Source organism: Amyelois transitella, chromosome Z (assembly GCF_032362555.1).
Source record: "Amyelois transitella isolate CPQ chromosome Z, ilAmyTran1.1, whole genome shotgun sequence".
Taxonomy (NCBI): Eukaryota; Metazoa; Arthropoda; class Insecta; order Lepidoptera; family Pyralidae; genus Amyelois; species Amyelois transitella.
Genome location: NC_083535.1, coordinates 4,409,911 through 4,434,226, shown reverse-complemented (window position 1 = coordinate 4,434,226; position 24,316 = coordinate 4,409,911). Strand labels below are relative to the sequence as shown.

Genomic DNA, 24,316 nt, shown 5'->3' with positions numbered 1-24,316 from the left:
CTAAGGCTAAAATTAAATTTTTTAAATCTAAATTAAGCATAAATAATCCAATCCAAGACATAAGTATTAATATTTAAAATAAACCTACCTTCATACAGTGTAGTCCTTTATCATCAAAAAGTAATAATAATGTAACCCAATTAGTGTGTTACTTGATCAATACAAGTTTTTACTTATATTCATCAAGTCAACAATTGATCGCGCCTATAGAAATCGATAAAACACTTTCTGCAACCATAAATTGTCATGGTCGAGATTTTCTCCTCGTGTCGAATTGTCACAGAGAGTCCAAGGCTTTTGTACGATTTCAAATAAAACAACAATCAAAGTGACTCCAAATTTTATTTTAAATCAATAAAAATAGAAAAATGTAATACAAAGTTAATCATCTTACTTTAAGGCAATTAAATGAGGGAAATTAACAAAATTAGCTGTAGTAAATTAACCAATCATATTTAATAGGTCACAAGAGACCATGACTTATTATGAGATACGGCACCCTTACAAGACTTTATATTTTGTACGTTAATTTATTATACCCAAAACACTTTCATCGTTTGCTTCTCCAACTCCAAAGTATTGGTCTTCCACTTTTCCGAATCCAAAATATCGGACATTCCTTCTATATATACTTCTCGACATGGCGATGGTGGTATTATGTTTATTATAGGTATCCCAATGTCTTGGAATGAGCTCATTGAAGAAAATCCACTTTCATCTTCAATGAAATTAGAAATATTTGGCGCTTTTTTAAGCGATTCTGACTCATTCTTTGATACATTGAAAGATTCGTGTCGTTCCTTGTCGTTAAGTTTGAGAATGGAAAAGTCGTTTTCCAAATCAAAAGAAGAAGGGTCATTTTTTAGGTCTATAAATTTATTGGTTATGCAATCGGATGTATCTTCGCTATCGCATATAGTGTTTAAAATGAAAGCATTCGTCGGGTCTTCCTCAATGAGATTTAAATATGAATTAGACGGCTTGCGTGACAGATCTTTATCTAAATTAATGGATGTTAAACTATTAAGTTCACTAGAATTATTGTTATTACAAGTGCAGGCGAGATCGGGCAGTTTGGTGCTCAGTACAGTATTGGCAAGAGTTATCAGTCTTGACATCTCCTGAGATATTTTCTGCGAAGATTCCATCTCTGACATGAGTGACAACTTCGATTGGTTCCTGAAACGAAATGCCTACGATAAGATTTTAACTGTTATAGTGGACAAGTTAAACTTTCCATATCTAAAAGACTATGATAACAATCTACATTTTTACAACAATAATGTCTTTTTTATAAATGTTGTATTCAAGGGTTTCAAGGCTACTCTTTTTTTTTCTAGCTGAAAATATATTTTTAATCAGTAACAATGTTGATTACTACGATCTTCAGTTAATAATATCTAGATATTCATTTGTGACATCGGACATCTTTATTGATTATTCAATTCTCATCTGTAAATCATTCAATGGTGACCCTTATTTTTCATTCTTCGAAACATTCAAATTTATGCTATGTTCCCCAACGCACCTTGAAGTCAGACAGCCACTACCTTGATTATTGAGTACGTACTTACCATAAACCTTGGCAGTCTTTAAAACCGTCGACATTACTGATAGACTTGCTAATCTTCTTTGTGCTTATCTTTCTCGGTGGAGTAGTAAAGTCAAGATTTTTGTTGACATGTAAAGCAGACTTGGAACGAGGCAAGTCTGCAATGTTGAATGATTGCGGCAAAATTCTGCTGTGAATTTCCTTTTTTGGACTTTCAGTTTTCTGGCACTCAATGTGGTCTTTCACGCTATGCAGAAAAGTAACAATTTGTTTCAGTAGACCTATATGCATCTGCCGATTTGCTTCAGTCTGAAAAGAACATACGTAAAGTTGCATTTCATTGCTTCAGAGCAAAATAGCATTTCTCTGCTTAGTACTTCATTAAAACTGAATTTATAAAAACAAAGACTTAAAATTCAGAAAAGTATTTACATACACATAAGATAAAAATAAGCAGCTGAATTTTCGCTTCGCTAAAGAATTAAAAATTGCCAATTCGCAATGCCAGTATATTCATGGTACAGTATAAAAGTTAAAGTTCGCATAGCTATGTACTTAAAAGTGCACTTTAGGTAACTATTTCCAGGGGGTTGTTTCACAGTCAGAAGGTATAGAATTTTAAGTTTATTCAGCACCACCCCCTGATTATAGAATAAATATATATCTAAAAATAATAAAATCTGTCTTCTAGCGACAACAACAGCGAACCTGATGAGTGCATATATGTGGGGCAACTACAAAAGAATCCACAGGTCTAAATCTCTTGAAATGAGTTTATTGAATCTTTCGAAGAAAATCTCTGTTGTTGTACTTTGAACAATTATATAACCCAATTAAGCTGTTTTTGGCTAAAAAATACCTGTGCTAATTGCCACCGTAAGGTCTCCACCTCCATATTGAGAGCGGTGACTTCCGTCCGTCGTATGTCCGAGGTCGTTTTCTTGTCTGGAGGCTTGACACCCTCTCCATTCTGCTCCGTAACACTGCTTTTGGAAAGTTGAGTACATTGCTCAATTCTTTCTGGAGCCTGTAACAAATAAACATCATTGAAAACTGTTTGATTAAAGACTAACTGACAGGCAGCACATTTCTAACACTGCTGGGCGAAAAGAAAATAAAATTTTGGGATGTATGTTATTAAGAGTTTTGAAAGAGATTTCAGTTATTTCTCCTATGAGCAGATTTCCTAAAATTCCTACGTGTACAAAGAGCAAATTTCAAGTTTACGTAATACTTATTGTCTTATTTCTGTTCAGCATTTTTGAAAACCATAAAAAAGTTCAAAATTATTTTTAGACTGACCTAGTGAAATGGTGTCAAAAACGAGTTAGTCTCAGTCGGTAGTCTAACTGTAAATGATCATTACATTCCAATTGAAGACGGTAGTGAATGTTGACAAAAAATGACCAAATTGTAGTTTTGTTACTCGAAATGAGCTAACCGTGGGATACGCAGTGAATAAGAGAAACGAAATGTTTGATCACTGAGGAGTAAATATAAACAAAGAGACTACGACTTATAAAATAGTAGCAGATTGATCAAGAAATTTTCTTGATCTTTATGTCCAACAATAAATATCACTTGTACATAAGTCCATAATCAATCTTACATTCCATCATCTATTCTAATGTGTACTTACATACTACTACATGTAAGATGATGTAATTGTTTAAAAACACATTGAAATAAAAAAATCACAGAGAAACAAATCGGATATTCGTATATGTTCACATTCTTTGATTTTTATATGAATTAAGTAACCGTAACTTATTTTATTTACCTTAACTTATTTATTCATTCAATGCTGAATTTCTCCTCTCACTGTTTTTTTGTATACAAGAAGCTTGGACACTAGTATTTGTCTTCTATGTTCTCATCTTGCAATGAAAATTTGAGGCCAGTGGCGTGCACTAGCACAATTGTCCAGGGGAAAATATGTAATTAATCTACACGCGGTATGAATCAAAATGTAATAACATTATATGGGTCCATTTTGAGCCATATCATAAACTAAACTTGATTAAACCCCGTATTTTAAAATATCATGTATATGATCGTCGGTCGTCATCGTTCTTTCATCTTTTTTATATATAAATGAGATTATTGTATTTATATTGAAAGTAATTATAATCAATTGTAATAAAAATTCTATCAACTATTATCAAAACCACAATAAGCATTGACGTAAAAACCCAATTAAATTAATTACACCAACATTAGCGATTGATGCTAAAGAAAAAGCTATCATTTTATCTTGTAACGAGCATTGTACACCACACAATATGACTTTGAACTCTGTGAGAGTCTTACACAATCGTATGTTACAGAAAAAATATAGCGGTCGCTCCACTAGAGACATTATAAGAACATATAAATTGATTGACAACGTGAATCCCACGGTTTTGCGCACACTCGTTGACCTCTATGCATTACACCCGTTATCTTTGACATATTTAAGCCTTGGTTCGTTATTGTTATTGCAATTAACTGTTTGTACTCCTACTGAGATTCGGGTGTTGGCGTATTTATCGGGGACTAATAAATCATTCAACTTTCCTTCATATATTTTTGACCCTTTATTCACATTCATAACACCCAGTTTAATATAAACGTCTGCTAAATTAATTGGTCAGATAATGCTGAGTGTGAAAATATGTCAATTACCTTCATTTATATATATGACACAAGACAACACTGTGCCTCAAAATAATCATGGTACAGTATTTAAGTACAAAAGCCAGAACCACAGAATTAATTGTGAAAGAAGTCACCACAGAATTAAATGTGAAAAAAGTTTTCCTTCCGAGTGTGATTATATATTATATTTATACTAGCTTTTGAGTAGATTTTCGCACCCTAGGCACTATGCAGAGCTTGTCTGTACACCGAAATCATCGAATAGTAGTTTTAAATTTATTCGTTGTCATTAAAAATAAATAATAGGGAAATACTCGTTAATAAATACACGTACATTCATACTCGTATGTACGAGTATGAATGGAGTGTATGAAAATGTGAAAACAAAGTACAGTAAGTTTTCAGACGCCGAACTCAGGACTCTGAGTGCGTAAACACTACGCCATTGGGATCACCAACCGCTTTGTGAAAATATACTGCGCCAGTTACTCGTAATGGGTTATCGCTGTAATTATAGCAATTTAACAGCAGCTTGACAAGAACGGTTTTATTCCGTTTTTAATCATATAAAATATATGCATTACATCAGATACAGACTTTTATTTCTCAAGCTGTTTATAATTTCTCTGTCTGTATGTAAGTATGTGCTAATTTCGGAAAGTTGTGGACGGATTTTGTACCTATTTAAAATGTTGGAAGAGGGTTTTCTGAGGAAGGTTTATATCTATACGAGTATGTGAGATATCTAAATAATCAGATTCAGAAACTCAGATATTCATACACCAGTTGCTTGTCCATCGCCTTAAAAAGCAATGCTATTTCAAGTCTAAACCTAGCTAGGTACTTCTTTTGCCGACAGTGTCGTGATATCCTATAGGTATGTATAATAGATTAACTTCACACCGCAACTTTTGCGATCGACAACCTATCAAATCATGAAAAAAAGAAATGGTGCATAGCGTACAAACAAACTTTTACCCGAAAACTTTAGTTAAAAAGTTACAATTCAAGTGAAATAAAAAAAGGAATTTATTATTCCAGCTCTCAGCTCATGTCCTCAGTTACTCAGAATCATGTCCCTTTTTATTCTTCATCAATAGACCTTGGCCTACTGTCGAGATACTGCTGACAGCTTGAAAGACGGGTTTAAAAAATTCAATTTTATTAAACTTCATGAGCTTGTATTTTATATCATTTAGCATATATTGTAAAATTTTGCAGAGTTGATTTGTGAGGTCAAAAAGAATCTATAGATGGATGCTATAGACTGGAATATTCGTCGTATGAGTCTATAAAATATTCAGAATCAATTGGAACGAACGGTAAGGTTCAGCGTACAGGGGAACAAACAGACATTCGTGTATAGATAATATCATTGACGACTGTTACCTAATAAAACCTATAAATACAAATCGTGAGTCGTGTATGGAGGCAACGAGCGTGGGGCCCGCCGTGTCTACCCCGTGCGATGAATTTCTAATCAAAGTCGTTCTGTAATAGCTATATACATATTGAATACTGTTGAGTTTTGAATAAACATGAAATATGGATGCCAAAACAACAAAAATGTATCAAATATAAATATTAACGAAATAAGTAGTAAAGGACAGAAAGAAGACAAGTTACATCATGGAAGCTATCAATTTTACCCAAAACTTAGTACCTACGCTGAAAACCATTCGGAAGAAAGAGAAAATGTCAGAAAACGGTCGAGAACTGATAATACGCAAAGATGAAAAAGAGAAGAATAGATAGTATCCGGTTAAAAAGCAGTAAGTAGGTCACAAGAGAGCAATACAGATACGGAGTGCACGTTTCGCCACAATTTCTAAGTTCTACAAGCATCGAGACGTATCAGGCATCAGGTTCCACTATCAGGTGTCGGGCCAGCAGCTCGGAACCGCCGATCAAGGCCACCCATCTTCTGTTACCGACATATCGGTTAATAATAGAAATTACGCCCATAAGGTATCATTTCACTGATTGCGTAAGTCTGAAAAAACGCGGCGAATTGTAAAACTGTTGTGTTGGTTGAACGGCGAGTTTTTGGGTTGGCGTTTGAAATTGGTCGGGTAGGCAGTGAGGTAAACTAAACCGTCATGCATAGTCGACGGAGCGTGACTCCGCCATCCTGCGGAAGCATTAATAGCCCTACCCTGCAGCCCCGACAAGTGCCTTTGTCTTGTATCCATAGTTACGCGTACAATCATATCAATAAGCATGGGTGGAACAGGTTATTTTTCAACAAAAAACCTCTTAATTTTTACAATGATTTATGATCTTTTTAATGCTTAATATACAAATATTAGTATATTAAGCATTAAAAACATTTACTTGAATAAAAATTACCCTCTCTTTTAAAAACAACATTATTTAATTTTTATTCAAGTAAATGTTTTCTCGACTTTCAAAACATTTTCTGGGAAAGCGGCAACTGAAGTTTTATTATTGTTCAAAAATAACAAATATATTAATTATTGTTTATTCTAAATATGTCGTTTGAATTGATAATATCTGATTGTCAGATCAATACTCTGAATCCACGAGTTAGCATGAAAAGATTGACGAATAATCAAGTATGTACGATCGCGTTCATATCTGCAGTCATAGTTTTAAAATTCTTACGGGTTAAAATAGCGTGCACTGTGGTTCCACTAGATACACACACACATGCATATTTAAAAGAATAAATATTCCTTCAAATGAATACGGTCTTTAATACCAATGATTACTAAGTAAAAGAGTTTATTATTCTATGACATATAACATAACAAAACAGAAAGAGACGGTAATCAACGATGGCCGAACTAGGCCCGATAATTGTCGATCGAAATATCGTCGTCTCTCATTATTTGCATAAGATTTGCCTATAGAGGGAAGCCTGCGACTGCCAGACTTATGTCATTTTAATAAGGTTGAAAGTTTGTCTGCACTCGACCCTAACATAGGTAGTGGTTCCTTTGAAAGTTATTGGGTAGCAATTTTATTACTTCGTGTGAGCAAGTGAGATCTAAGATATATTAGATAATCTCGCTTGCTCACACTCGCTTGTTCTAGTTACTAGCTTTACTTGGATTCCGAAGTTATTCAAGGATTTTTTTGTCTATTTTAGTGTTATTGACAATTTTTTAATGTTTCAAGGTGCCATTTGAACTAAGTAACTGACTGACTAACCAACTAACTGATATCTAAGAATTACAATACCCGTGTTTTCAAACACGGAAATCAGCAAGATATATTAAACAAGAGGGAGCAAAATAAAACATTCAATAATTAAAATTAGTAAATTTTATTGAAACAGTTTTTATTTACATATTGATGATTATATAAAGCTATACATATATAGTTTATTACACTAATTGTATCATCCACTTATCTCCTGTTATTAAGGTTACAGCTTAATTATTCGTTTTCATAAAGAAAAGATATTGAAGCTGTCCTTAAAATACTATCTAAGTAATTAGTACTTTTAATATAAATTGGCAGAACCTTTCACGCACTATATGGACTCGATGCACAGGGCAGTTGTCTTGCACAAATGACATTGTTGGCATATCATCAATCGGATAAATACACCGCACAGTTGGTAACATGGTTTCTTGCAGCACTTGCACATAATGAGCAGCTGTAGCGCGTCCTGCTATCCACACCTGTTCCCCAGGTCCAGCAGCACTCATCCAGCCCCACATATTTACAGCGATGTGTCCAGACTCCATATTTGGCACAATATTTTTTTCTTTATACCGAGTTGCATTTCTTCGCCATAAATAAATGAAGTCTACCGTGTTGTGATGACAGAAAATAAACGAACTTTTCGTCCGTAAATATCGCTTTTTTCCAGTCAAAATCCAAATACTGCCGAGCAAATTCTAAACGTTTTTGCTTATTTATTTCTGATAAATACGGCTTTCTTGCTGGCTGTCTGTGGTGTAGTCCCTCACGGTGCAAACATAAAACAGTAACCGTAGTAAACTGATGTGTCGAGCTGTTCCGCAAATATTCTGGTCGGCATGAAGCCATTATTTTCGTACTGTTTCACCATGGATCTCCGCTGTGTGGCGTGTCGCTGTGTTGATTAGCGGACGACTTTTTTTTTCACTACCCTCTTCTTGATGGCGGGTTACCCAACTTGTTGTTTATTGTGTTATTTGTGTGAATGTGTGAGTGATAGCAGCGGTGCAAGCTATAAAGTTTTGCGAACTATGATTGCAATTATGAACGCGACCGTACATAGATATAGATTACCTATCATCTTGACCAGAACCAAATTTTATTTTGAATTCCCACTGGATTGGAGTATTTTATTAGAACCATCTGCAATTTAAATAATATTCCAGTATATCCACTATTACATCCTACGTTCACATAACATACGCACAGTTGCGTGATCATTAACTGATTCGGAATTATTACAGATCGCCAACAAAAGGCATTGTCCTCTACCAAACATGCCATGCTATACGTCTAACGCATTGATTTATTCCACTATGTGCCACGGGTGTACATAGCGTACTCGTTTAATTTTCGAAAAAGTGTTTATTTTTAATTTTTATTATAAAATTGTTTCTTTTTACTAGTTTTACCCAACACTATTCTTGTGCATTAAGTCGAAAATGTTGAAGACAAAAGTACATTAGAGATGATGTGAAACATTAGAAGTGGATGAAAAAAATTGATTTCATCGCCGAGATCATCTCAGCCTAAGTAGAATTAATTCGAATTGAAAAAATACACTAAAAAGTCTTCACCCAGGTAAACCTAAGAGCACGCAGCGGATTAAACCAACGCAACACCATTCAATTGTCACACTTATATTGACAGTATTAAAGGCGATAATTCTCTGTAGGCCATCCGTGGTTGCATAGTGGAACGTTCAGCAGTAACTGTTTTCATTGTAAACAAACGGATTAATTTAGGAAAGTGAATGATTTGGAACAACTTTGCTATTTGTGAACGTTTTTAGTACTGCTTCTGCGAATTAAAGGTGTTTAACCCAAAAATTTCTCAGCGAAATGTTTAGTTTTATTCCAGTTCAAATTTATAAAGGCGAAAAAGCATTTAATTACATAGGTAGGTACAGATACAAACCAAGGAAAGGTTTTAGTAAACCAAAGTACCTATTACGTTCATTTCCGAAAAAGGTAGTGGTATTCTCTTACATGTGTAGAGAAGTCGTATTTCGATAGAATAAGACTAAATACAAGTGATGTCGCGGGTACAAGCTAGCAGCTATAATAATTGTCCACTTGGATTTTGTCCACAATTAGAAACTTAGTTATAGTTTGTTAGTCCATCATCGTCTGATAGAAGAAACCCAATACATGATTGACTTTTAAAATCTGAACGAGAACGAAGCTAATTCTTGCACATGCTGTATTTTAATCACTATACGCCAACAACTGCATTTTAGACAATATGTCGCCCGCAACTTCGTTCGCGTGGAATAGTTTTTATATTAGCAAAAAGGTGTATTCATTGAACCGTTACAAAATTGTGCAGGTTGATATTTTAAAATAAAATGACCAAGGGTAACACCATACATCCTCCTTCGTCTTCATAACATTCTGATCACGCGCGCCGACCAATCCGGTGTCGTGTCCCGGGCATTACGACGCAATCCAAATATGATTGATCCAATGGTTAGAAACCAATAATATTGTGCAATGGGAAAAGTCGACGAAAGAATCCGCATTCTTTGCGCTATACTTACTTACCAATATTTAATATGCGACAGTTAAATTTGTTAATTTTTGTCGCAAATTAATCTGAATGGATTAGGACGTAACTTTATGGAAGAAAAGCTTATACAACAGATTTAACACAAATTCTCTAACGATAAGTAGTACTTTATTTTACTCGATTATATTTTTATCAAGTTTAGTTTCGAAATATTGCATTGTTGCCAACATTACTCGTGTAAAATAACTAAAACAATCAAGTAATTACGCTTCGCAGCTTTTAAAAATACAATGCTATTATCGTATTAATAAAAATAGTTTAAACAAGAGATGCTATTCGGTATTCAAGCTTTTATTTTAACAGAAACATTTTGATGTTAAAAAATACGATAAAATCTGGGTTAAAACGCATACGCAGCTTCCGCTGGCGCAATGATGAGTTGCCACGATTAATGTGTCAGTAAAACTATGCATTTTTATGTTAAACATGACCCACTTATGCTAGTGATGAAGCTTTTTTCTTATTGGTCATCATCAGATTTTTCTTTTAGGCGATGACACAGTAACGTCTCACTATTTGAATCTGAATTCCATCATCAAGCCATACAGCTGAAGATGGTCTCTCAGTCTTTTCTAGACTGCTGGCTCTGGCTACCCATTTAGGGATAAAGACGTTATTATATGAATGTATCTTCTAGGCACCGGTCTTCATGATGGAGAAATAAAGACATCTCATATCGATAACACATTTCTTGAACTTTGAAACTAGTACAATCTGTGTGCTTTCTCGTCCATACAGTCTAAGGCATCATCCTAAGGAATATGCGTTAATAACTACATATAGTACAACCTTGGTAAACAATATTATAAAAATACTAAGTCTCTTATATACAATTACAATCTTAATACTCACGAACAGGCACACGGAACTAATTATACAGAACCTCTTTTTTGACGTCGGTTAAAATGTATTAAATTCTCCAGTAATGGACTCTATTCTTTTCTTCGTACTCCAGATCTCTAAAGAAGTGAATGTATGTTCGTGTGTTTATGATAAATAGTCAAGTTATGTTGCTAAATATGTTGGAATTACGTCTAAGATTCCAAACAGCAAATTGAGATGGTAAGAGGTATGTAAGATTTCCGTTATTGCGTATAATGTCTAAATCCTTTTTCTGTTGAAATCGCATATATGTATGTATATTAACGTCCATTTCACTACATAGTATAAAACAAAGTCACTATTTTAGTCTGTTTGTCTGTATGCTTAAATCTTTAAAATTTCGCAACGGATTTTGATGCGGTTTTTTGTAACAGGTAGAGTGATTCAAGAGGAAGGTTTTTATGTATAATAACATTTATAATTTTGCACCCGTGCGAAGCCGGGGCGGGTCGCTAGTAAATTATAAATTATCATCTTCAAATGTATTAAACTAAGTGTATGGGTCAGGACAGCGCTCTTCAGAATTCGATTAAGATTTTAAATGAAATAAACGTGGTATGATGTATCAAACACACATAAAATCTTACGCCTTCCCCGTAAGGGTAGGCAGACACATTTTACCACTTTCCAAGATCGCATACTTTTTTCTTTTCATCCACATTATTCCACAGTCATCACTCTTTTCATCGAAGGTTGTCGGTTTAGGAAAGTCTTTAGCTATCTTTTTTCCGGGACTGTGTAACAAAGTATATTATTATTTTTTAATAATTTTGCTTTATTATAATTTTACTTCGCTTACTCGGCAAATACTTAGTAACCAACGCTTTGAGGGAATAAATACACGCTGGATCTATAACTGTTCTGTGACATATTCATGTCATGAACTGTACCTACTTTATAATGGAAATACCGCCTTTTGTGTGCAAATTCTCACGGGAATGACTTCTTATCTAACCGTATGGAACTTTCTTTTTAATTAGATCGACGCTAATAAGTATTTCATCTTAAACTTACTTTGCCTAACGTAATTGGTCTCTATACCTGTTATAAAAACCTATGTATTGGTACCGTGAGTTTCCTAGCACTTAAGAATAGGACCACTCCACATCTTACGCATGGATGTCGTAAAAGGCGACAAAGGGAAAGGCTAATAAACTTGGGATTCTTCTTGAAGGCGATGGTCTACCAACTTGTCACTATTTGAATCTCAATTCTATCATTAAGCCATTCAGCTACTTTAAGCTGAACGTGGCCTTTCAGTCTTTCAAGACTGCTGGTTCTGTCTACCCCACAAGGGATATAGACGTGATTATATATATGTATATCAAACTAAAATGGGCCTTCGAATCCTGTGATTGTTAGCTCTAGCTATCCTATTTATCTCTAACAGGATACGTATAAAAAATAATGTTTTCTTTTGCTGATGAAATTTGAAAATTATTTTAAATAAGGATCTTGACCATCAGCCATGAGGATAACAACGCAAAGAGGAGGAGTAGTTCCTCGTTCCTCATACGATGCTCACTGCTACATTTCGATCGATTCTATTTTTAGGTACCTCGCCGAAAACTTATGGTATTAATAGTAAATATAAGTAATTAAATTGTTTATTTCAACGATAATTTACAAACAAGTATTATTCACATTTAAAAATATTTATAAACAATACGGGTAACACATCGACGCCGACAATTAGGTAACGCGACAATATTTGTAAACAACAAATATTGTGCCATAATTTGTCCAATTATTATGAATACCATCACATTGAGCATACGCACAAAATTGTAATAATTGCAAAGAAATCTTAGAATTAAATAAAAATTATATACGTATTCAGGCGTCCATTGTCTGATGTGTTTTCACGGCTAAACCGCTGAGCCGATTTTGATGATAAATGACGTTATTTCCAGCTATTTTAATATGTCCTCTTTTTTCTTCATCCTGTAATACCTATTTCGTATTTATTTTTATTACAACGGCTGTGCTGTGGTAAGATGCAATGGGGTGCGTGATACGTACAATTTTAAATCGAGGTAGCATAAAATATTCCCAGTAATTTGTATTGTTAGTTGGAGACATACGCCCCTCCATAACGCCTGGTGAACACAAAAATGGGCGAATTCTTACAGAAATAAATTAGTTCACGCACTGTTGGCTAAAGTAAAAAATCGTGTCTGTTTTATCGGGTAAAGACTTCAACTCTTGAAGCCACGTCATTCAAAAAGGCGTACATTACTCACCAATCAGCGAACTAGAACGACTTAGTCTACGACGGTGGTAATGTCTTAACCCCTATGTAAGTAATTTCCCCCCTTATTTTTATTATAGAAATAGGAGGACGCACGGCTCATTCTCTTGGAAGATAACGGAAAATGGGCGAGACAATGAAAACATTCTTAAATATAAAGGTCAGCTAGATCAAAAATAACATAAGTGTAGGGTAGTTATTTTAGATCAGTCTTCTACAAATGACGTAATTCTGGCCAATGACCTTGATCATCGGAGTATGAAATTAAAAACTAGTAACACGCTTGTTTCACACGCCCGGGTAAAGTAGGGTGCACACTCAATAAAAACTACGCAAATGTCAACGCAGCCGTTTCAAAGGGTAAGTACGATAATGTAAACCACATATTAAATAAATGTATAGAGATAATACTAACATTAAATTCAGAGGCATAACGATTCTCAAAGCAGATCAGTATTTCTTTCCATAACCTTATAATATTAATGTACCCTAGCCTTTGTTAAGATTTCTAGTGCTGTAAAGCAAATAATGTAATTTGAGGAGCCGCGTGTCCTATCAGTATTATAATATGCGCACAATGCATACAAAAATGCAATAGTAAAAATAAACGAATTCTCTTAATACAGCGTATTTCATATCCTTCGTACTGAATAAATATTTAGTAAAAAAAATAATACGTTGATTGCTTGTTACCAAACTGGGATAGATATTAATAAAGTCATCCCGATTCTAGCATAGCATAAAAACAAAAAAATAACAATTAAAAAGGCAGTTAAGTACAGCCGGTATCAAATGAGATAGGGCTTAAAAATTGATAAGAAAAGTCAAATAGAACTCAAATACCTGTTTTAAGGAACTATTTCTTCTACATGTATGAGAGTGGTACATTTATAAGATCCGGTAGAGGTCGCTGACAGCTCGGGGTGGCGCGACGCACTCTCAGATTAAGTATCTAGGGCGCATCTTTATTATTATTCTATTCTATGTACCGACTGGCAACTTTTGAATGATACAAGTACTTGTTAAGAGACTGGAAAAAAGTTGAATTAAATTTACTTGGCAAACTGCAAGTTGATCAAATCATTACATGATTGTAATTTTGTCTAATCACTAACTAATTATTTTATTGACACAGGTTTAATAAAGGAAAGCGGACTGAGTAAAAGTGAAAATTTTCCATTACATTTTGAGATTACATAGTCTCAGATTTAAGCTAAAATTTGTAATAAGATATATATGATATTACTCATTAATCCTGAGGATTACCAGTTAATTATAGACATAGATAGTATACCATTTATGTCACATAATGTTTTACAAAAATAACGTATCCTAAACTTATAATTAGCTAATGTGATGTACTAAAGGCGGCCTTATCATATTTTGCAATCTCTTTTAGGCAACCACAACTTAGTAAGTGAATAATTACTCGTACTTACTAATAATAGACCTACAAAAATATTTCTTTAAATAAACTGAAATAAATATACAATAAAAATGTGTTATTACAGGGGACGTGTGATACATACACTCAATACACTTAATTATCCTTGCGTTTTTTGGTTCACTATAAAATTTTGCAAGCTTATCAAAGGTTATTTGATCGGACAATGCCATTTACCGTTGGGGTGTGGGCGCATCCATCTCACATACTAAGTGGGGCAGGGTTGTCCTAAAATTGTTGGTAAAAATTTTACACAAAATTTTGTTTGCTTTATTCAACATACATTGATTTAATTTTTACTGGTAGTAAAAGAAAACATTGTGGGTGTCAGATAAGCTGCTTCTCTTCTCGCGCAGATTTTAAAAGCCAATCAAGGGAAAGTTTACGAATTTCAAATTACTCTGTTTGCCGATGAGCTTGTTACCTTCGCAAAAGTCTCTACCACTAAACTTATATCCAGCTTTGATCGTCTGTAGTAAAAGTATACGATAAATCTCGCGGGTACAGCTTATTTTACGATTATTAATTTTTTGTACCTACTAGGAATAAAAGCCTTAAAGAGGAAAACCAACTAATAGTTGAGATAGAACAAAATATTTCAAAAATAAAATATATTAAACAATGTTATTTACAAGTCACAGCCCTGATGCCATTAATTCGCTTAACGGTTACAAAGTTTAGTTACGACAATGTATTATTATTCATCGACGTACAAGAACTAAGTTATCCAGCGATCTTTAGGTCCAGGTAATAGTTGTTATTTTGCAATAAATTGAGCAGATCGATGTACAGCAGACTGTACAAGGAATGGGTCAGTGACTGGCGGTCGGAGTTCATGCGTTACGGGGTTTAGACAAACTAAGACAATGGAATGAGTGAGGCGTTAAACAGGGCTCAACCCGTAGACTCAAATGATGATATCTTTAATTACCTTGTTTCTACTGAGTATTCATTATAAATTATATAAGGTAAATTACCTACCTAAAAGTTACCTACCTAGAAAACCTAGTTAAATATATTATTTAACTAGGTTTTTTTAAAATTACCGAAATTGCCTTATACCAAAAGCACCCTGTATTAAAAGCACCAACAATAGTTTAGTTTAAATACTAATTGATGCTCTTACGGTAAAACATTGTGTGTAACCATGATCGATCCAACACGGGTAAGGTTCCCCTGGAAAGGTTGCGGAGGTCAGACGGGAGTCGCTCCGTGTAAAAACCTGACTCACCCAATCCAGGATTCATGGTAAAATGCATACCCCGGACTTTTCTCCAGAGATGTGATGATGCAACCAGCACTGTCGCCAGGAAGAAGAGTAATACCACCAACAATCTTTGTCTGCATTTATTGTATAATATAAGTAAGCATATTAAGTGCGAATTAATCAAGTCTAACATAGGAGGTATGTAGGGTCTCATGATCTCATGTTCATTCTATCCATAAAAATAGGAATAATAAGACAATAATCCTATTTTTTCAAAAATAACTACTGTTTAACTTGAACTATTAAATAAATCAGTTCATGACTTGAATCATTAAAAGTACAAAAAATCGATCAGATATTTAATCATTTCAGAAGTGGCTACGCTACATTTAAAAACACACACGTAAAGATAAAATGATATCGAAGGTTGCTACACCTTACCTTACTACGATAACATAAAGTAAGTAGACGTGTCTTTTAATTTTTAAGATAAAAGAATATTAACCGACATGGCATTCCTTTTTTATTTCTATCGTGGTAATCGCTTAAAACTTTATCATTTCTGACCCAGGGAAAATTTAAGAAAAAAAGTATACTACGTTTGATCTCGAAATATGTTTCGACAAAATCTTTCCAGTAGTTAAGCTGTGAAAGCATAACAGACAGACTATCGCATTTAGTACATGAGTATTAAGTACGGATTTAACCTTTGATCAAACAAGATGGGCTAACAATCTGTCACTATCTTCTAACCTTAAAACTAAAGAACCTTCAAATCTTAAGAATATTAACTGAATAAGTGATATTTATTTTTGGGTATTTTAACTCTATAGGCTGCAGCCGTGTAATAAAATAGGATCTCAATCTACCTAAGCATATAACATAGTAAACTATAGCTATTTGCACCGTAAACACAACCTCCTATTGAAACCAGCACAATGTTGAATGGGCACTGATGCAACGTAATTGCATGCTATGCGATTCGTGCATAAATCGAACATCAAAATGATACAGACAACATTTGTGCTATTTATGCAATGCTTATAACAGGTACCTTTTATGCCGGTTGGAGAATTTGAAAAACATTTAAAGACATCGCTATTTGTTAAAACAAACAGCGATGTCTTATTACATACTAGCGCCAGTCTACGGCTACGTACGTGTGGTAGTGTCCATCTTGGTAATTCATGGAAATGTACCCTGAAAGGACTAAACCTAGATAGCCTTTATCAAATCAATTATTAGTTTGTGTGCTAATAGAGATGGCCTAACGGTACTTTGGAAACTGTTTGTCTAACCATGACTCATATGGGTTAGGTTCCCCTGAAAAGGTGTATTTGTGTAAAAACCTGACCCTAATCCAGGATCATGATCAGAATGCGCACCTCAGGCTCCTCTCCAGAGGTGAAGATGCAACCAGAACTAGAGAAAGAAGAATAAAAACTTAATCAAATCTGAGACCTTCTGGAGAAACGTCAGGTCAGGAGTACATTTAATCGATAAGCTTGTATAAAGAGAGTGATAAGTGTGAATGTAGCGGAAGAAGTTTGCGTAGCAGGGACCTTGTAAATGGAACTATAGCCTTTACTAAGTCCTCTGTGAAAGAGACTTGATTTTATGTAAGTAAGATATTCCGCAATTTACAACGAATCCTTCAACTATATTGGTAACCTCCCAAACAGGTTGAGGTGTCACCTTTAGCCGCCTTAGCCATGTATGTTTAGACAGGCTATCACTTTACCTACACAGCTGTAATGGTTACTAAAGACTGTGTTTCTGTATGTTTGACCCTCCTAGTAAATGTCTTTTCCCACCCTAGGTTGGGTAACCGTGTAGATCTAACAAGTTATGGGATAAAGTTACGTAATGTGAAAGTGTATTTTGCTGAGAATCTACGCTAAAATGCTTTGACTTTTCAGACCAATTTGAATGTGTAATTTGTTTGTCTGTTTGTAGAATTAAGACAGCGTTTTAACTAAAAATTTGTCTAGTTTAAATTCACATATTTATATTTAGTTATTGCTTTATGTGTAACCAAAATCCACATTTGGACAGGTGTGTCTTCTCCAACGGTGATGTATGCTGAAAAGGTTAAGACAAATTACATCTGTATGGCATATTCTAAATAATTTATATATCAAAATTCACTAAATTGCCAGAAACTCGTCTAAAAGAATGAAAGATTATGTAAAGCTCGCTGCAAACATAACAACCATTTAAATGTATATCTCGACATCCTAACAAGCAGTTTGCCTAACAAGGAAACCTGGTGTAATCAAGATTAGTATCGAAGAGAAAAAATGTCGACATGCAAGTACCATCGGGTCCCATACTCAGCCTCCGACCATGGGTATTGTTGTGCTATCATCCTTTCATATCTAAATACAATGGTGCTTCCGCCGACAGTTCACAGAGGTAGTGCACTGGGCCTATTCTTTGACACGCCATTGTTGGTATTGAGCAGTCTTCAGTATAACTGTCATAACCTTTTTCTCAACAGTTACTCGTGAGCACAATCAAGTGTATATGATTAAAGTATACGAAGCAATTATAGGAAAAGGAAGGAAGGAACAACTCGTAACAACGTGGTGCCTCAGAAATTAAATTTACTAACTAAAACGCTGATGCTCACTAGAAATAGTATTATTATTCACTCTGCCAATGCGCAAAAGTAGGTAAATGGGAAAATGTGCGTCACCCAATTCAATTATGCATTGTCTGTCACATTAAAGACCTCTGCTTGTAGCACTTAATAAAAGTGCTTAGTCCCTTAGTGAGAACGATCTCCTCGGGCAAGAGATGTTATTGAGTAGTTCCATCATGGAAACTGTACTAGGGTACTTGTATAAACGAACGGTTCTACTCTGAAATGCTGGGAACCTCAGCGTAACTTTAACTCTGGTACTAAAGTCTAGTAAAAACCGTGATTGTACCATAACATCCGTCGTGACAGGAAGAAATTGTAAACAAAATTTATTCGAGCCGACATGCTATATTTCGTCGAGTGCGTGCCTGGCATTATAACCGCGTCCGCTTCCGATACGGGTATTAGTCTAACCAAGAAGCGTACGAAATCTTAGGATGACTCTAACCCTACTTCCATTTTCATTGCTGATCAATATAGCAGGCCACCAGTATATGAAGAGTACTTAATAGGTGCTATTCGAACAAGTCCTTCATCTTATATACATTTAAAATATCCCAGTTAAAGTGAATCTTTCCCAACTTTCCCTAAGCAAAGTAGAAAGAATTAAGGAACTGGAGCATAAAAATCTTAAAAACAGATATGAGGTAAAAGGTAACCTGGTCACTATTAGATTCTTTATTTCATCAAAAAGCTAGACGTGCCCTTCAAGACTGTTTGCTATATCTACCCCGTTAGTGATATAGACGTGACTACATGTATGAGGTAATAATGAAAAAGAAGACCTGCGATTAGGTTATAAGCATTTTAAACACTCAACCGTAAAAACGGCTTCGGTACATGACAAGGATAAATAAAGTTTTAAATAAATAAAATTAAATACAAGATCCCATCTACTGCTCTGTATTATATTTTTCAACCAGAATAACATGTCTCAATAAACATAAGTACCTACATCTACTTTAAGTATCAAGTAACACCTTGTCCAACTACACTGCAAGCAGGTGCATACAATCAAATACATTGGTCCAACATGCGCTATCTTAGTGTGAGTTTATTTAGCAATTCTGAAGAAGATAACGCATGTATTCGTAGAACTTACATTTATAAAGAATTTCCAATCTTTTTTGTTTATATTCGTACTAATAAGATAAACTGACCATCTTGCATAAATAAAGTGATGATTGTGAAAGTCTATGCAGGGATCGTGGTGATAGAAAGATGTAGGTAGTCTCTGCTTGAAAACTTCTTAATAACAAAGAGTTGATCATGATGAATGCATATATAAGACCATTAAAAAAAAATTAAGTATAAAAGAACCACAAAATTTATGAATTAAATTTCCGCAGCTGGACATGGTCTTTCAGTGTTTTCGTGACCCTGTTAACCCTGTTTACCCTGCAAGGGATATAGACCTGACTATATGTATGTTTTTTTTATTACAAATAACTAATTATGAATGAAATAAAGAATAAATATTAATAAATATAACACACATAGTAATAAAATATTAAACCTGTTTCAGACTATAAAATAACATGTTACAATTGACAATAGGCTTAAATGACTGAAAGTGAAAAATCAAATTTTTTTGACGGCAAGTACACACATATAAGGTGAAATTACATTTTTAAGAAAGCACTGAAGACCACGCAGACGAATCCGGATGCACCAGCTCTAGTCCGTCAATTATTAAATAAAATTAAACGTTATCAAAACTCTTAAATCTATTCAAGTCATATATTCTAACTGAGAAGTTTAAAATAATAAAATGAAATAAAAAATCTACGTAAAAAAGACATCAACGACCACATGTTACTAAATATTTTTCTTTTTGCCAACAAATTGCCAACAACAAAAACTTAGTAAAAATCAGCTTTCTGGTCTTCTTCTTAGGTTTTCCAGTCTTAGGTTGCCCAGTTCAAGGCTCATTAAGGTTATTTTCCAAGAAATGTCCCTGAGTGGGATATTGTGACAAGCAGTAAAAACTATAGCCCCCTGATAGTACCAGTAAGACAATAGGATAATTGTCTTTTAACAATGGCTCGCAGGCATTCGAAAACCACTAATTTTGTGCAAATTGGACTGTCTTATCATCAATTCTTCATAATAAAACTTTATGCGTAGGTATGTATTAATTGCGTACATTATTTAAGTGATATTTGTGTTTTAAATACAAGTTCATAAATGCATGCGATGCTCTTAATGAAAAGAAAACTATTTGAGTTTGCACAGGACTATGATAGTTAAAGGAGAGTTTCAAATAGTGATGTCACCAATGACTACCCACTCTTGGATCACCACGAGCTCCTCTCCAGACGTGTCAATAGACAATCATTTATTTAGCAATATCTAGAGAAAGTATGAAGAGTGTGTTCAAATCTTGAAGTAAGTGGGCGTGATAAAGAAGGCGGCTAAACCAAAATTGGGTTCAATGAATCACGTACGAACCATATAGATTAATAAAGGTAGTCTTGGCATATAGAATTATAACTTGATGTCTTATACACAGCGAGCATATAATGTAAGTTTAAATGAAAATGTTGGAATTGGATAGGGATGCTCTAGAGAAAGGTCAGGTCAATAGTGTCATTTTTAGCCGACGACCAAGTATGAATCATGTATGTAAATGAAGTATAAAGAAGTAAGCAGGGATCCTGGTAAGATGAAAGAACTCTGCCTACGCAAGAGTGAAGGCAGCGACTACACCTTTCTTCTCTTTCAAAATTTTAAAATACCGGGTTAAAGGCTTAATAACATGTATTTATTAATTTTCAAAGGCGGAAATAACAGATGATAAAATGGACTGTAATTCGTAGTAAATTGAACATCCAATTTTCAATCAAAACTGAAACGATATTAATAAATATTACGACGAATATTAAAATTAAATAAAGATTGACACAAAAGTTGTAAAATTAGGTCATTATCCATACATCCATATATAATTCATAAAATTGTAACTGACCGACTGTACTTGAAAGACATTACCAAAAAAACGATATTGAGGATCTATTTAAGAACAACGGAAGCCAAAAATATGATTTTAATAATTTCAGTCTAAATGTTTGTACTCACGTGAAAACTGTTGCTAGACTTTCAATGCGGTTTTCTCAGATGTAAAAGACTTGGTTCAACTTAAAAATCGGTGTACAAAAATAATAACAAAGCTTTTTTAATTAATAAACTTTTAAGGCGAACGAATTCAGGGGGAAACAGCTAGTACCTACATATCTTAGAAAAAAATGTGGCTCAAATACCGGTTATTGTATGCAAAAATACAGTGACCCAAAATAGAAAATCAAAATATTAAGCAACAGTCATGTGGAATTCGGACATGATTGTATAATTGGCTATCGATATAAACACATTATAATAAAAACATAATTGCCATTATACATAATCGGTTTTAAATGGTTGTATAACGTCAAATATTTTTATGGCAATTTTGACGTTCCGGCTGACTTCATACTTTTTAATATAAAATTTGTTTTTATTATAATTAAATAATTATTTTCATTGACATGAATGTAACTAGGTTACACAACAGAAAAAATAAAAAAGCCAAAATTCGTCTTAAAAGTAAATTATTGTCTTTAGTAAAAGTAAGTAAAATATTTATTTGATTGGAAAGAGGTAAATACACAATCAGAACAATAGTTTTGGTGTGTTATAAACACACACCACAAGATAGACCGACAGAAATTCTAAGAATCTCATTTTTGGCTTCTGTTGGTCTAAAATAGATCTCCCATATCGATATTTTGGCAATATACATACATACACGAAATCACACCTTTTTCCCGGAGGGGTAGGCGGAGACTATAGTTTGGCAATACCTTTCAAGTATACCTACTTCGGTCATTTCTAATTTTATTACACGTAAGGATTGGTTTTAAACCATAAAAAAGAATACAAAATATCATCAAATGTAGTTGATTTATAGAAAATATACCTACTTACTTCTGTGTATAGCTAAAGTAAGTAATCTGTAAAAAGAATTTTTGCTTCAACAGAATCATTCATCTATTAATCACTTTCACTACAATAAAACAGAAATCACGCTAACGATAATAATGTTATTACAGCTCATAAATTACCAAAATATGAATTTGTCTTCTGAGACCTTTTCTTTTTAAAAGGTATTTTTAGGTATTCCTTAAATAACCTATTTATTAAGGCCATTCGTAGGTGCATCCCTTTTACGCCCATTCAAATGTTCCGTTGATATAGGAGGCTATAAGGATCATATTTTTTTTATTTCATATTTTAAGAAAATTACATACATACATACATATGATCACGTCTATATCCCTTGCGGGGTAGACAGAGCCAACAGTCTTGAAAAGACTGAATGGCCACGTTCAGCTATTTGGCTTAATGATAGAACCGAGATTCAAATAGTGACAGGTTGCCAGCCCATCGCCTAAAAGAGGAATCCCAAGTTTATAAGCCTATCCCTTAGTCGCCTTTTACGACATCCATGGGAAAGAGATGGAGTGGTCCTATTCTTTTTTGTAATAGTGCCGGGAACCACACGGCACTATTACAAAAAAGAAAATTATGGGTGCATAATATATTTAAAAATCATAATAAAGTGTTTAAGAAAAAGTTAACATCATACGTTTTAAAGTTAACTTTTACTTAAACCTAATTGAAGTTATTGTAATTATGACTGCACTAGTTAACATTTAGGCTTTAAAATTCGCTCGTGCTAATAAAAGAAAAAGACTCACTTTGTCCGGAGTGTTTTTGATAATCGCCGCATCCTGAGGCCTCAACTTCAAGGTGTTATCCTGTTTTGGAATCGATGGAGTCCTGATGATGTATCGGTTGGAGAGTCGACGAGCAAAGTTGCTCTTAAAATTCTCGCAACGCATAATCGACTCGACAGGAAGGCTAAACTCTTCATCCAGCTTAGCTGGCAAAGAATCGTATTGCATAAACATCGCTTAAAATTTAAAAATCAAATCGAATCGTAAAAGTTTGTCGCGCGCGTTTTGTGATGTGCCGCGCGACCGCTTCAAACGAAGTTGGTTATCGCACTGACTATTGCACCACACCTGTTGCTTCTCGCATCGTTAGCTACATCGCATTTTATTTTATCGATAAAAATAAAATGCTTATGGCCAGGGAAGTGTTGAACGTTTACGTATCTAGTTAAAAATTAACTAAATAATATTTAAATTCTGCATATTAAATTTTGTCTCCATTATAATGATCTCAAAAATAAAGTTTTAACAAAGTTGAAAATTCCTACAATTGTATTGTACTGACATCTTAACTAAAAAGTCTGATACCATTTAGTACGTAAAAGTATAAATTCAAAATGTTCAGTGGCTTAGTAGCAAGCAGTAAGATAAAATCATAAACCATGCTTTCTTCTTTATGGGAAAATACCAAGTTACTTAATGTTGCTTATAAACATTGATAGATGGCGCTATACACTTTTATACTCTCATGTTATGAAAAAACTTGCTTGTATGCGAATTCGGTACTTTTTTCTAGGTAAGAACATTTTAAGTATTTTCGGGATAGGATCTTGATTATATACTATATTTTTTTCTAAAAGTATATTTCAATATTTTTGCATGGAAATCCACATATTAAACTCCATGATATCTTGTCCTGCATAAAGTATTTTAGGTCTTCAAATTATACTGTGGTAGGTACCAGTCGGTTAACTATACTAGGTAGTAGATTAGGAGGTAAAATGACAATTAAGTGTTCGACACCCGATATATACATATACATTTCTCACGTCCCTTACGGGGTGGACAGAGCCATCAAACTTGAAAAGACTGTAAGGCCACGATCAGCTGTATTGACAGACATCCAATCCTTGGTCATTATCTATAATTAAGTATATATTCTGCCTTGATTATTATCATATTATGCAAATAAAAGTTTGAATTTGAATTTGATCTGAGAAACATCCGAAATTTATATTATGGGTAATT

General features: G+C 34.1%; 1 protein-coding gene across 1 annotated transcript; it reads right to left on the bottom strand.

The window, feature by feature from the left end:
• Window positions 1–189: 189 nt before the first annotated feature.
• Window positions 190–23,389, bottom strand: LOC106130537 (uncharacterized). Its single transcript, XM_013329392.2, has 4 exons — window positions 23,093–23,389; window positions 2,412–2,579; window positions 1,575–1,861; window positions 190–1,179 (listed from the first exon to the last, which is right to left on the bottom strand). The coding sequence occupies exons 1-4, from the start codon at window positions 23,303–23,305 to the stop codon at window positions 534–536; spliced, it is 1,314 nt and encodes a 437-aa protein (XP_013184846.1). The 5' UTR covers window positions 23,306–23,389; the 3' UTR covers window positions 190–533.
• Window positions 23,390–24,316: the final 927 nt, after the last annotated feature.